At 36.5% G+C, this 15,805-nt stretch overlaps 1 protein-coding gene across 2 annotated transcripts in view; it reads left to right on the top strand.

Moving 5' to 3' along the window:
• pds5a (PDS5 cohesin associated factor A) overlaps positions 1–10,702 on the top strand; it is a 215,989-nt gene extending 205,287 nt beyond the window's left edge. For both annotated transcript variants that reach the window (XM_039751317.1, XM_039751318.1), the window contains exons 32-33: positions 4,166–4,518; positions 9,492–10,702. In XM_039751317.1, the coding sequence (XP_039607251.1) occupies positions 4,166–4,518; positions 9,492–9,495 (357 nt within the window). In that variant the 3' untranslated portion in view covers positions 9,496–10,702. The remainder of the gene's footprint in view (positions 1–4,165; positions 4,519–9,491) is intronic.
• Positions 10,703–15,805: the final 5,103 nt, after the last annotated feature.

Here is a 15,805-nt window from a genome sequence, read left to right as displayed (position 1 = left end):
GGTGTAAAAATCAGACAACTGCACAGGACCCTAGAGCTCATCCAAGGACGGATGGAAGACATGCTTTTCCACACACGCGCTCTCTCTCTCTCTCTCTCTCTCTCACAAAGTTGGACAAGCACTGATTGAAGGAAGCCCCAACTTTTGTCCAGCTTTGGCCAAGTACAGCTCTCCTTAGTGTATTACATTCTTGTAAGTGTTAAGCCTATATTAAACAGAAGTTACTATAATCTTCCATTAATGTTATTGATTCTTTCTAATTTTTGGAATCACTGCCATACCGCTAAAGAAAGATATATAAGACAAATATTTTTATGTATATGTTTGTTTAGTAAAGGCTGCAGTATCTAAAAAACCTCTTCCCCAGGGAAAATTTTCTCCCTGCTGGATACACTAATTGATGTTGAAAAACTAATCATTTATCTTTAAAGTAAACTCGGTTTATTCAACATATTGACATATAGTATCTCACAAAAGTGAGTACACCCCTCATGTTTTTGTAAATATTTTATTAGGCTACTGTTGGTCGAATGAGAAGATGAGGGGGGAGATGTGTCTGGAGGCAGGAGGAGAGGAGGAAAGTAAAGAGAGTGGAACTGTGGGTAGGAACTTTGAATGTGAGCAGTATGACTGGAGAGAGTTAGCCGATATGATGGAGAGAAGGAAGGTTGATAAATTGTGCGTGCAAGAGACTAAATGCAAGGGGAGTAATGCCAGGTGGATCGGAGGTGGATTCAAATTGTTCTGTCATGATATGTTTGGGAGGAGAAGTGGAGTAGGGGTTATTCTGAAGGAACAGTATGTCAAGAGTGTTTTGGAGTTGAAAACAGTGTCAGACAGAGTAATGATTATGATGCTGGAAATTGGTGGTATGATGATGAATGTTGTTAGTGCATATGCCCCGCAAGTTGGGTGTGCAGTGGGTGAGAAGGAAGAGTTTTGGAGTGAGTTGGATGAAATGATGGAACAGTGTACCAAGGGACAGAAAGTGGTGATTGGAGCGGATTTCAATTGACATGTTGGTGAAGGGAACAGAGGAGACGAGGAGGTGATGGGTAGGTATGGTGTCAAGGAGAGGAATGAGGAAGGTCAGAGGATAGTGGATTTTGCCAAAAGGATGGATATGGCTGTGGTGAATACGTATTTTAAGAAGGGGGGGGGAGGGACATAGGGTGACATACAAGAGTGGAGGAAGATGCACACAGGTAGATTATATCTTATGTAGAAGAGTCAATCTGAAGGAGATTGAAGACTGCAAAGTGGTGACAGGGGAAAGTGTAGTTAAGCAGCATAGGATGGTGGTCTGTAGGATGACGTTTGAGATCAAGAAGAGGAAGAGAGTGAGGGCGCAGAGCCAATGATTAAATGGTGAAAGTTGAAAAAGGAAGACTGTAAGGGTGTGTTTTGGGAGGAGGTGAGACAGGCACTGGGTGGCAATGAAGAGTTACCAGACAGCTGGGAAACTAGCAAGGGTGAGAGCAAGAAGGGTGCTTGGTGTGACATCTGGAAGGAGGAAAAGGAAACCTGGTGTTGGAATGAGGAAATACAGGAGAGTATACAGAGGAAGAGGATGGCAAAGAAGTGGAATAGTCAGAGAGATGCAGAAAGTAGACAAGAGTACAAAGAGATAAGGTGTAAGGTGAAGAGAGGTGACGAAGGCTAAAGAAAAGGCATATGATGAGTTGTATGAGAGGTTGGACACTAAAGAGGGAGAAAAGGACCTGTACCGATTGGCTAGACAGAGGGACCAAGCAGGGAAAGATTTGCAGCAGGTTAGTGTGATAAAGGATAAAGATGGAAACGTGCTCACAAGCGAGGAGAGTGTGTTGAGCAGACGGAAGGAGTACTTTGAGAGGGTGATGAATGAAGAGAACGAGAGAGAGAAGAGGTTGGATGATGTGGAGATGTTGAATCAGGAAGTGCAACGAATTAGCAAGGAGGAAGTAAGGACAGCTATGAAGAGGATGAAAAATGGAAAGGCCATTGGTCCTGTTGACATACCTATGGAAGCATTGAGGTGTTTAGGAGAGATGGCAGTGGAGTTTTTAACCAGATTGTTTGATGGAATCTTGGAAAGTGGGAGGATGCCTGAGGTGTGGAGAAGAAGTGTACTGGTGCCAATATTTAAGAATAAGGAGGATGTGCAGGACTGCAGTAACTACAGGGGAATAAAATTGATGAGCCTCAGCACGAAGTTATGGGAAAGAGTAGTGGAAGCTAGGTTAAGAAGTGAGGTGATTAGTGAGCAGCAGTATGGTTTCATGCAAAGAAAGAGCACCACAGATGCAGTGTTTGCTCTGAGGATGTTGATGGAGAAGTTTAGAGAAGGCCAGAAGGAGTTGCATTGCATCTTTGTGGACCTGGAGAAAGCATATGACAGGATGCCTCGAGTGGAGCTTTGGTATTGTATGAGGAAGTCAGGAGTGGCAGAGAAGTACGTAAGAGTTGTACAGGATATGTACGAGGGAAGTGTGACAGTGGTGAGGTCTGCGGTAGGTGTGACGGATGCATTCAATGTGGAGATGGGATTGCATCAGGGATCAGCTCTGAGCCCTTATTTGCAATGGTGATGGACAGGTTGACAGACGGGATTAGACAGGAGTCCCCGTGGACTATGATGTTTTGCTGATGGCATTGTGATCTGTTGCGATAGTAGGGAGCAGGTTGAGGAGACCCTGGAAAGGTGGAGATATACTCTAGAGAGGAGAGGAATGAAGGTCATTAGGAACAAGACAATACATGTGTGTAAATAAGAGGGAGGTCAGTGGAATGGCGAGGATGCAGGGAGTAGAGTTGGTGATGGTGGATGAGTTTAAATACTTGGGATCAATAGTACAGAGTAATGGGGATTGTGGAAGAGAGGTGAAGAACAGAGTGCAGGCAGGATGGAATGGGTGGAGAAGAGTGTCAGGAGTAATTTGTGACAGACGGGCATCAGCAAGCGTGAAAGGGAAGGTCTACAGGACGATAGTGAGACCAGCTATGTTATATGGGTTGGAGACGGTGGCACTGACCAGAAAGGAATACCGGAGGTGGCAGAGTTAAAGATGCTAAGATTTGCATTGGATGTGATGAGGATTGATAGGGTTAGAAATGAGTACATTAGAGGGTCAGCTCAAGTTGGATGGTTGGGAGACAAAGTCAGAGGGGCGAGATTGCGTTGGATTGGACATGTGCAGAGATGAAATGCTGGGTATATTGGGAGAAGGATGCTAAGGATAGAGCTGCCAGGGAAGAGGAAAAGAGGACGGCCTAAGTCAAGGTTTTTGGATGTGGAGAGAGAGGACGTGCAGGTAATGGCTGTAACAGAACGAGATGCAGAGAACAGAAAGATATGGAAGATGATGATCCCCTAACGGGAGCAGCCGAAAGAAGAAAAACTGCGTATGTTTGCGAGGGTTGAAAAAGGTGGTTCTCATGCAGAGGTGCCACAGATAAGATTCTCCATCTTAAAGTGCTTTCTACATTGGTTCCATATTCTGAGTGAGAGAAACATAATTGGGTTATTAGTAAATTGGTGATAACTTGCATTTATTTGGGCACAAAGCAGGAAATATGAAGTACTACTGTAGGATTTTATTTCTATTGTGGACCAAGCCTGTGTATGTTCATCTCTTTGTGTCCAGGTTTTTATAGCTTGTATGTTTGCTGCCTTGTAATAAAACTGAAAGTTAGGTAGAGCCATGCCATCTTCTGCCTTATGTCTTTGAAGGGTCGCTCTTTGGATATGTGAATGTTTTGAGTTCCAAATAAATGAGGTTATGGTTGAATCTAATTGCTTAAAAAATTATTTATTGATGTTAACTGGAATGTTTTGAAATAAAAAGAGAAGCTTAGGAAGGCTATTTATCTTACAATGTTAATTCTACCAGGTAGAGTGAGATGAAGGGTTGACCATCTTTGCAAGTCTTGCTTAATTTTTTCCATACAGACGGCGACATTTTGTTGATAAAGAGCTTTATGTTTACTTCTGATATTTACCCCTAGGTATTTAAACTGATCTGCAATGATAAAAGGGAAGGTGTCCAATCTAATATTGTATGTTTGAGAATTCACTGGAAAGAGCACACTTTTATTCAAATTAATTCTGAGACCAAAGATCTTTGAAATTCTGCAAGTGCTGTTAAGACTGCAGGCACACTGATAATTTTAATTTTCTGCACAGGAGATGAACTCTGAACAGACCCAAACAGATGCAGGCACAGAACGTACAAAGAAACGGACACCACAAGTTGATGGGAGTGAAAATATCCATCAGACCCCAGCTGAAATCAAGCCAGAGGAGTCTACCATTCCAGCCTTGCCTAAACCCAGACGGGGAAGGCCCCCCAAATCACAGACTGCCAACAGTTCAGAAAAAAACAGTGAAACAAAAACAAGTGGCCGAGGAAGAAAAAGAGCTGTTCCATCCCAGGACAGCCCTGGACTTCTAGAACCTGTGACTATAAAAATACCAAAACAACAGAAAGATACAGAAACAAAGAGAGCACCTGTACAGAGACAAATGGATTTGCAAAGGTAAAATAAAGAATTAACCGTAAAGGGATGAAGAATAGATACTTACAATATGTTGGCACATTTATCTATATCCAAAACTTCTAATAGAACTCCCATTACAAATCTTATATAGCAATTTCTCAGTTTTTCTCTTCTAGTTTTCATATTTTAAAAGGGTTTCTACAAAGACATGCACCCCAGGCAAATGTCACGTATAAACCAATTCTCACACAACGTAGCAGAATCTTAGAAATACCCAGGATAAAATGCTGTTCTGCCTTTGTTACATTGTGAATATATTCTGAAGTCACATTTATGTGTGTTGCAGTTTTTAAACTGTTGTGAGCAAGAAATTACCCACATTTTTTCAACAATTTATTATAACTGTTTTTAAATAACTTTTTTCAATTATTAGCTAATAAAAATTAGAATTTAAATTTTGTTAATGTGGTTTTTAGAGGACAAACTATCTGTCTTATGCCGAAGACCTGATAATTTGATTTGCAATATATAGTATTAATTAAAATAGCAAAGTGTCAGTAATAATTTTACAGTAACTTTCCATATACTGAAATGTATCTAATAACTAAAACAGGGTTAATGGAACAGTTGTAGGAAAGGCTAGAAAATGTTAAAATTGGTAGAAGTCACAAATTTATTTCATTGTCAATAAAAGCATTTTGCCAGCAAAATTGGATGGATTGCTTTTGCTAGTTTGGTTCTTTCATGCCTAATTCAAATTCAGTACAAAAGGTTGGATTTATACATGACAAATCCTGAAAGCTGCATAAATGGTCTACATTTATTTCATTACAGGTCTTGTTTAATTTTAAATACTGTTAAATACTGTTACTGCATTGGCAGGAAATGTAAATGTAAAAAAACTTAAGGGCATGTTTGTGAAATGTTTCAAGCTGATAATACATTTGTGTCAATCATTTCCAAATTTCTTGTGAGACATTTTGTGTCATTAATGTTATTCTTAAGGCCTTTGTGACAATTTGTGTCTTTTGCCTGGTATTGTTACTCTTAACTCACATGTGAACTGAGATGATAGATTTCCAAGAATTACAAGTTTTTGCCTGGAAATTTGGTTGAGCTGTGTTTTGGTTTTTTTTCCCCAGTTGTGTGGTTGACTCAGTAATTTAATAGTAAATTTCTAAGTTAGACTTTGTGTGTGAAAGAGTTTTTTTATGTGGTCTCAAGTCAGATGTTGCATTTTTTTTGTTCCAATTGTATACACAAAATTTGTATAATCATGCTAAACTTTTGTTTACTTTATGGATATTTAGATGTTTTGTAGTAGGCCTATATGCACAGTTTAAGTTACTTTAAGTCAAGTTACACTCCAGTGCTGTGTTTTTAAGTGTTCAGGTATTCAGTTTGTAGAAAGCAGTGGGTATTCCCTAATTAAAGCATACCAAATATCATTACTTAAACTTCTTCTGTAAGTTTTAACATTAGTAGACTAGCACATAATTTTGAGTCAAGGGGGGTGGTGTTATTCTTATTTAGTTATTTGGAGTAATAACAGATAATGTTAATCCAAGTGTAAAATTAAAACATACAATTTTAATGCCAGACCTTCTTTTCATACAGTATTATTTTCCTTGTTAATTCTAGTTTTGTTAAGTGTTAATTCAAGCAAAATGAGATACAAATGTTGTATGTTTAAAAAAAAATAGGAGCTAAGGTGCATAGTCAGAAATGGAAGAACCCCACTTTTTCAGACTCAATCAGCTATTTAACCAATTTAGGTTCTGGAAGATTCAGTGGCCTGTAAGCTGTTTTTATTACATAGAAACTGGAAGCACCAAGCACACTAATGGATAAACTGAATCATTTAGCGTTTTGGTGTGGTAAAATTGTTCTGATGACCCCTACCTTGCACTTCATAGTTATACAATGCTGGAGCAAATGCTCAAGAAGGATAACCTCAAGAAGTAATCTTCACGTAATTTAATTGGATAAACAGACTCCATTATTATATAATGCTGTCTTACAGTTTTTATAATGTAGATTTCATAAAGCACACCTGTATCTTGTACCCACACTAACACAGCTTGAAATATTTTAAAGTTTAATTTTTCACTTATGGAGATTTTTTTTTATTATTTCACAGTTAATATCATGGCCTTCAAAATAAAAAGCTTCTCAGTACCTGTGTACTCTCACGCAAAAGTGGCTCCTATGCGTCTTACAGAGTCATCACAGTATTAACTCAGGGTCTGCGTACTCTTCCTACTTTTTTTTTTTTCTAGCAATATTTGAGTTACAGGTGTTTTAGGTATTTGTTAGACTCACAGCCACACAAGATATAAATTGTAAGACACAGCATGTCAGCTAATTAAAGCATGGATTTTAAGGTGTTATAATAAAAGGAAAATCAGAATAATAAGTTATCTTTCATTTGCTTTAATGAGATGGTCTTAGCACTAAACAAATCTCAGATTTTAGAGAGAATGGAATAGATTCATGCAAAATTATACTTTCCGGGATTGGAAAAGTGTTTAGAAACAACTGCTCAAAGTACACTCGTGGGATCCCCAAAAAAAGTGACTATGTTGTGAATGGTTCAATGTGTAAATTCTACTAATAAAGGCAGATCGTGGAAGTGTAGTGCAAAAAGAAATCTTCAAAATACTTCAGCTTTGCACAGTGCATCTGGAGTAGGTCAATGCCAAAATTAGTGCAGGTAAAACAAAAAATGTATTTTTACAATTGAATGTCAGCTTTTGCCTTCAAATAAGACCTTTTTTTTTAATAAGTTAGACTTATATTTGAAAAGCTACATTTGATCTGATAGACCCATTCTGTTCATGGTCTCCACCTGTGTGGAAAATGGCTCAATTATCTGTTCTTACTTAATTTATGATGGTAATAACATCTTTCACACTGAAGTGCAACAGTATGTTAGAGTTTTTTTCAAAAAGCAAACCAAAATGAAAAGAAATAAGCATTCTTAAAAATCAAGGAAATAATATAGAGAAGCAGCGATATGGGGAAGTTGCAGTACCATCACACAAGTTTTATTGTAGTTCATCATACACAATGGCAAAAAAAATCATGAAACTACAGCCACATTGCCTAGATCAGGCTACGCCAATAAACCTAGTTGCTGAACGAAGAGTGGCACTTATCTGTGAGCCTATGATGCCTGTTGTCACTCTGAGTTGCAGACGTCAGAGGCAGCAAATGGAAAGGAAATGCACAAGTCAACAATCCCCAAGGCATTGCACAAACAAGGCCTTTATGGAATAATGGCAAGGAAGGAGCCATGGCTGAAAAAAAGTACTACACAGATATGGTAGAATGTCTTCATCTGATGAGACTAAAGTGGAACCTCTTGGCTTGAACACTAAGCATTATGTGTGGTATAAGTTTAATTCCTGTCCAACCAGGTGCCACCACCCTCACTGTTGTTATAAGGGCAGCACCATGGTGTGGCAGTGCTTTTCATTAGAAGTGCCTGACAATATGTTCCTGGAGTATTGGGGGAAATGAATGCTGCACAATACAAGTGGATCCTGAAGGAAATCTGCTCCTTTCTGCCAGAAAGCTTAAATTGTAGAGGATGTTAGTCTTTCAGCAGGGCAGTGACCCAAAGCCCGTGCCAGATCAACAAATGAGATGCTTAAAAGAAAGAAAATGGATATATTTGAGTGGTTTAGTCAGACTCTTTACCTTATCCCCACTGAAACATATATGGTTAAGCCTAAAAATGCTGTCCTCTGCTGTTCCTCAATTATTCTGAAACAGCTTGAGCAATTTTGCAGGGGGCAGTAGGCAAATCATGTTCAGTGAACTTGTGCAAAATTAATAGAGACTTATCCAAAAATACTACTTGCTATAATAGTTGTGAGAGATGGTTCAACCAAGTACTGAACGTGGGCAACTAGCTGTGTTACCCAGCTTTTGCTGGGAAATTTCATAAGATAATTTACATCAGTTACAGTGCTATTGGTTAATCAGGTGTATCAGAAGTACTATGTAACTGTGCTTTTCTGTATATAATATTTATAGGGTTTTGAACTAAGAACCTATGTAATTGGCAGGCAGTGTGGTGTAGTGGTTAAGACTTTGGTCCTAGGAGTTCAAACACTGAAATTGTGGGTTCAGATTCTGCTGCTGATAGTGTGTGTCCGTGAGCCCATCCTTTCACCTACCTGTGCTTCAACTGGAAACACAAAAGAAATGTAGCCAGTTGTCTCTCATATGCTGTAAGTTACCTTGGATAACTGTAACAATCAAATAATAAGTAATATTATCATTGCTAGATCACTTGAGCTGCCTACTCTTGAACACGCAGTACACAATTATAAATGAATAAAGCATTCCTGCATTATATCAATTACTGTTTATCTGTTTTTTTATTAGTGACTTTGCTTTTCTTGATGGTTATTGCAGCTCAGTTTTACTAGAAAGTGTATTCTTTTGAATTGAAACTGATAACGAAGCATATTTATCATTATTTGATGTGTAAGAATTCCATCTGTTTACGCTGTTAACTCAAGTTCAGTATTTCTTTTCATATTTTTCAACAGTTATATGTTGTCCCCTTTTAAAATTGGCAGATGTGAATGTACTGTATTTGCAAAGCAGTGCTTCAAGTGATTACATATAAATGCTGGTATGGAAGTTCAGTGTATAATTTGTAAATTTATGATTTGAAGAAGCCTTAGCAGTAGATATATTATGAGGGCCAAAACTTTAATTAGAATTTTGTAACAGTTAGTTTTCATTAAGAAATTATTTAAATAGTTACGATTATCAAAATCAAACGGGGTATGCCTAACGTAAATTAAAGCACTTTTGTCAAAATGTAAGTATTACTGTTGAACTTACAGGCCTGCATATGTTTAGGAATATTGTGGACTGCTTTTGCCCTAGGTCAGGGAATACAGGAGTCAAATAGGTTTTGTAAATCTCACATCATTATCTACTATCTTGGTTTTCCTTTCAATCAATTTAATAATTTTTTTTCAATTTTCCAGGTAAAAAAAGGACCATCCGAAGAAGACTAAAATGAATGCCTGCTTAATGGACGGCTTTTTCAGGACACCTAGATCTGTACCAGACCTGAAACTGTTAATGATACAGTTCTGTGCCCTGAGAGAGGAGAAATACAAAAACAAACACTGCTTCCAGAACCAGTCTTTGCAAGCAAGCTTCACATTGGTGATAAAAGAAACAAAATAAGAAAAGCTTGTGAGAGAACACATAGGGCATCCATTCCTGCTTCACCAAGACTTATTTTTATTGAACTTTTAAAATATTAAAAAAAAAACTTGGATACTCAAAATGCGTGGTCCCAAAATGAAAAATAGTTGCATTTTACCAGGAAAATGTGCTGTCACAAGTCTTATTTGTTTCTGCAAGGGTCAAGTCGGTATGACTTTAAATAAAATTTCAAGCCAAATACAGTCCAAATTGCCTACTCGCAAGTGCAAATGAATTTATATCTGCCACCATGTCTTGCAGCAGCTGAGGAGGATTTTTGTTGTTTCTGTGGGAAACTAAACAATCCTAGTGGACCTAATATCATATTAAAATCTAGCAGGTTTTTCCCCCCCTGGTTATTTTTAAAGTGTATGTATTCTCTGGCTTAGTTCCAATTAAACCAGTCTCTGTGGATTTTTATCCCTCACATTTCTCATCAATGGTTTTGTTCACATTTTATCTGGATACTATGATAATTAAAAATTTCTTTTACTAAGGCCTTTTGTTTTTACCTTGGTGCAAATTTTACACTTGTATAATGGAACAAAAGGAGGCACAGAGAATCCGCTCTTGGGCATTTTTATAATACAGCAATGGTGGTTAAAGGTGTTTAAAAAAAATAAATAAAAAAATTTTAAAAAGCTGTTGGATTTTAGTTGCTTGCAAAGACAAAAAATCAGCAGATAAACTAAAATATTGATACATTTTGAGTGTTTTTAGAGATTGAAAATATTTTTAAAGATGTTATGCCAGTTTGTCTCCATGTTTAATGATCATTTTATGTTTTATTTAGTGAAAAAAAGAAATGTTGCATTGATATGATTCCATGCATTGTTTGGCATAGTTGTGTACATCCTTATGTACACATGACCATATTTAATTTTTTTTGCCTAAAATAAATGCTTTTAGGTGTCACTTGGTGATTATCTTTTGTTTTAGTTACAGTTTTTAAAACACCAGCACAGAATAAAATATTGGTTTCTAATTTGTTCTGTCATTTTTAATTCTTATCCTTTTGCCTTTGAAATTATAAAATGCTAAAACTTGGTTGTAAATACCTCTTTGAGGCAAAATGAGTTAGTAGTGTAGTTAAAATCTCAAACCAAGGGATTTTAAAAGCATAGATTGTGTAGCAATTGCCAAAATGGTAAAAGCAAAAATAACATTTTACGGCGGTGATGTACATGGGACTCAAAAATACTTATGCTAGTAAAACATTTTCATAATGTGCTTAATTGTCGTAATCCTTCTCCGCTATTTAGGCCTCATTTATTTTTCCTTTTTAACATCTAGTATCACTTGTGCTTTTTTAAAATTTTGAGAGCATGCACACATACTATTATTTATTACATGTAAATCTCAAGCATGCCAGTGACAAGGATCTTGTTCAGATTTTAAATTAAAGTTGACATGTTGAAGTTTAATTTGTTTCCCCGACAATTTAAAAAATGCAGTTATACATTAGTTTGTTTTAGTGCAGGAAATTTCTTTTGTAACTTTTATTTTCTTGTAAAACTTCTTGTATGCTCTCAGGTATAATATTTATCTCAGATTATTATTTAGGACCTTAGATGATCTGCATCTGAATTTCTGAAATCAGAAATAAGATTGTGGCTTTATATTTCTTTAGTTTTATTGTCTGTGCACCTTATTACATTGTGTCTAAACATTTTTCATCTTTACTCTGCTAGCACTGAACATAGACAGTAGGAGGTTTATTAACATTCTTGTTATAGCCTTCAAACACAATGTTTTAAACCCTTAACATCTGTACAGTTTTCCTTATGCCACCACAAGAACTGAGATAGCATCTCTTCACAGCTCTGACATGGACAATATTTGTCCTTTCTGTAATTCTACTGAACAAAATTTATGAAATCATCACATTGAAAAGAGTTAGGCACATCTTTTTCACTTCAGACCCATGTAGAACATTGCCTAAAACAATGCTCAAAATTACCCATCTTTTTAACACCCGACAATGAATGAGGGTCCTTGATGTAACCGGAAACTATTCTGAATAATCTTTGTATTTTCCAAGAATGGTTACCAATTAGTTTAGTATTTTCTGTGGTATGTTTTATTCTTATATCATGTTCCACAGTACTCTGGGGGATGAAAGGTCCCCCACAGTAAGAACATTGTCAGGGAAATGACATGCTTCATTCCCAGTTCCATTTGAGTTCTGTGTAGGTTCTTCCCACACAGAAAGATGCAGAGCTCCTATTGAAAATAACCTTCTGTCTGGTAAGCTTTTTTTTCCCCTTTCTATTCTTCAGATTACACAGCAGATTCGAATCCCCTGTTATCACTCCAAAAATAATTGGTCCTTAAAACCATAGCAAATGTCACTAATTGGACAAGTTTTAGTCATCTTAATATTGGGACGGCTCCTACATGAAAATGAATCTGGGAATAAATTTAATAGTATAAGCTTAATGATAAGTCCATGAAGGTTAATATAGCACACAACTGTAAAAATACGTTTTTCTAACATTATTCTCTGTTGTGGTATGTCATGTTATGCAAGTCAGTTTTCTTTTTGCTTCATTGAATGACTAGACTTAAGAAAAGACAAACCAGTTGTTTCTTCAGAATATACCTGCAGCCAATACCGTTGTAATAAGATTAGACGTTACAAATTTGGGATGTGTAGGGGCTTGAGTGTTTTGGCACATACATGGCTGGGAGAGTGCTACCCTTAAGAGGCAACTCGGATTTCACTATGTCCTTGACAATCTGTTGCATTGGACCATTTTTTTTGTCTGAATCTAAGTTTTTTATGTTGATTATTAATTGTATGTTCTTTATTGCAACTGCTATGAAAATCTTTTCTTTTCATAGCTGATTGTATTAAGTGCATAGAACATTCTTCCTGTGTTGACATCACACTACTAAGAGTCAACTGTGCACTGCTTCTGTGGTTGTGATTTGCCAAATGCAGTCACCCTTACTGCTAGTTGATATATTTACTTTGTCGGCACACACTTGCTCAGCCATTGATTACATACTTTGCTCCTGAATGAGCACAAAACTGTCAAGACACAATAAAAATTCCTCTTTGCATTTAATTCAAAATAAATAATGAACATGCAGCTTTTCAAATGTTTCACTGATGGGTTCATCTTCAGTCCATATCCACTGCACACAATTTGCCTGCACCCATATATTACCTCACGCTTCATTGTCCTGCAGGTAGGTGGTGTTCAAAGTCCTGTTGGGTATCCCTCCTGAAAACGATGGGTGTTGCTAAATGACACAGTGGAAGTTCATTCAACTTATCTTGTGTTTGAAAATTTTCTAGGTATGACGCTGCTACCATACATTTTGCAGATGATGTTCACCAGAAAATGTGCCATCACAATTTTGTTTGGTGCTAAGGAAAAAGGTACATTTTTCTTTTTAAATCTCATCTAACCATAAAATTCTCTTTCACTTGGTCTGATTGTCTCTCAACAAGCATTTTGGAAAATACAAGTGCATCTCAATAAATTAGAATATCATTAAAAAGTTAATTTATTTAGTAATTCAATTCAAAAAGTATTTTATATAGATTCATTACACACAGAGTGATATTTCAAGCATTTATTTCTTTTCATTTTGCTTATTATGGCTTTCAGGTAATGAAAACTCAATTTAGTATCTCAGAAAATTAGAATATTACATAAGACTAATAAAAAAAATAATACAGAAATATTGGCCCATTGAAAAGTATGTCCGTGTACGCACTCAATACTTGGTCAGGGCTCCTTTTGCATGAATTACTGCATCAGTGCTGCATGGCATGGAGGCCATCAGCTGAGGTGTTATGGAAGTAAGCCCAGGATGCTTTCATAGGGTCTGGTGTCTCTTTCATCTTCCCCTAGACAATACCCCATAGATTCTGTATGGGGCATAGATATAGGTCTTCCGAGTTTGCTGGCCAATCAAGCACAGTGATAACCATGGTCATTAAACTAGGTATTACTACTTTTGGCAGTGTGGGCAGGTGCCAAATCCTCCTGGAAAATAAAATCAGCATCTCTATAAAGCTTATCAGCAGAGTGAAGCATGAAGTGCTCTAAAATTTCCTGGTATACGGCTGCACTCACTTTGGACTTGGTAAAATACAGTGCACCAACACCAGCAGATGACATGACTCCCAAATCATCACTGACTGTGGAAACATCACAGTGGACCTCAAGCAACATGGATTCTGTGACTCCCCACTCTTCCTCCAGACTCTTGGACCTTGATTTTCAAATGAAATGAATAATATACTTTTATCTTTGGACCACTAAGCAACAATCCAGTCCATTTTCTTCTTAGCCCAGGTAAGGATTCATCTGTGTGCGGTGGTTCCTGAATGGGCTGTGCTTCACAATCCTCTCAAGGCAGCGGTTATCCCTGTTGCTTGTGCACCTTTTTCCTTCCATTCAGCTTTCCATTAATATGCTTGGTTTTCACCACTCTGTGAAAAGCCAGCTTCTTTAGCAATGACCTTTTGTGGCTTACCCTCCTTGTGGAGGGTGTCTGTGACTGTCTTCTGGACATCTGTCAAGTCAGTAGTCTTCCCCGTGATTGTGTGGCCTGCTGAACCAGACTGATAGACCATTTAAAGGCTCAGGACGCCTTTTGTGGGTGTTTTGGGTTAGTTAAGTTGAGTGTGACATTATGAGTCTAAAATATTTAACTTTTTCACAATATTCAAATGTCCTGTGTTTCATTTTCCTTGACTTGGTAATTTTGTTGTGCTGTGTCATTTCCTGGTTTAATACTTTAACAATTTTGTTGCCTTTAATTCTAGTGCTTTGCTTTTTTGGTCATTCTGTGTAGGTTTTACGTAGAGCAGTGTTAACCAGCTGTGAAACTTCTCCATGACAGAAGACACTTTATTGTCACACAGGTAAACCATCTTGTTAATTAAACCTAATGGCACTAGAGCTTTGGCAGTAAATATTTTTATCAGCATTAATTTTGTCTGATGTCTATGTATTCTTAAGAAAGTTTACAGAATTTTACATTCTGCTAAGGACCCAAAAAAAACGTTTGTTTTTTTTTCAGTAATTTTGTTAAAAAATTTAAGATTACTGATTACAGGCAGTAAAATATGGAAGACATTTAATATCGTGAATACAATTTATAGTTAACTAGCAAAATACCAGCTTCAGTGAGAAGTGTGTTAAAGAAGCAATGAAAAAGAAAAGGAAACATTTTGAAAATAACGTAATATGATTGTCAATGTAATTGTTTTGTCACTGTTGTGAGTGATGAGTGTTGTTGTCATATATATATATTTACACACACACACATAAACATATATATATATATATATACACATATCTATACATATACACATATATACATACATATATATATATATATACACATACATATACACACACACATACATACATACACACACATATATACACACAAATACATATATACATACATACATACATACACACACACATATCTATACATATACATACATATCTACATATACACACACACAGCTATTTCGTATCAGTGCAATACGCTGCTTGTTAAAACGGATAACTCCCGCTCTTACGTGCAAGTCTGCGTGGATATTATGAACTATCGTATTTGTTCAAGTTCTATTTAAATTTTAAATAGAAGGAATTTTTATTTAGTCGACAGAAATATCTTTGGTAGGAATGGTTAAAACAGACAGGAATATTATTCGTGAATAAATCAACTCAAACCTTAAACAACTTATAATATTTTGCTCTCCATAAAAATATATCCTGTCTAAATTATACAAGTTAGAAATAAAGTAAACGTTAAAAGAACAAACATTCACATTTCTTTACTCTTATGTAATTTTATATAAAAAATAAACTTAGATTTTAAATACCCCAAAAGATTTTGCTCTCCATAAAAATATATCCTGTCAAAATTATACAAATTCAAATATGAACATGCTGCATAACAAAACCTAGAAATATAAATAAAATGTGTTCCTTTCAGCAATAACAAATCAAATCATTCAGTTGTCTTTGCTCATATGTCATTTTAGAGCTGGACGCCTGGCATCTTTTTTGGCAACAAGTTCGTTTCTGTTTGGTGTGAGGTTCTGTGTTGT

The sequence above is a fragment of the Polypterus senegalus genome, chromosome 4, assembly GCF_016835505.1.
Source record: "Polypterus senegalus isolate Bchr_013 chromosome 4, ASM1683550v1, whole genome shotgun sequence".
NCBI classification, from domain to species: Eukaryota; Metazoa; Chordata; class Cladistia; order Polypteriformes; family Polypteridae; genus Polypterus; species Polypterus senegalus.
Note: the sequence above shows the minus strand (reverse complement) of the source record. Positions and strands in the feature narration are given on the sequence as shown.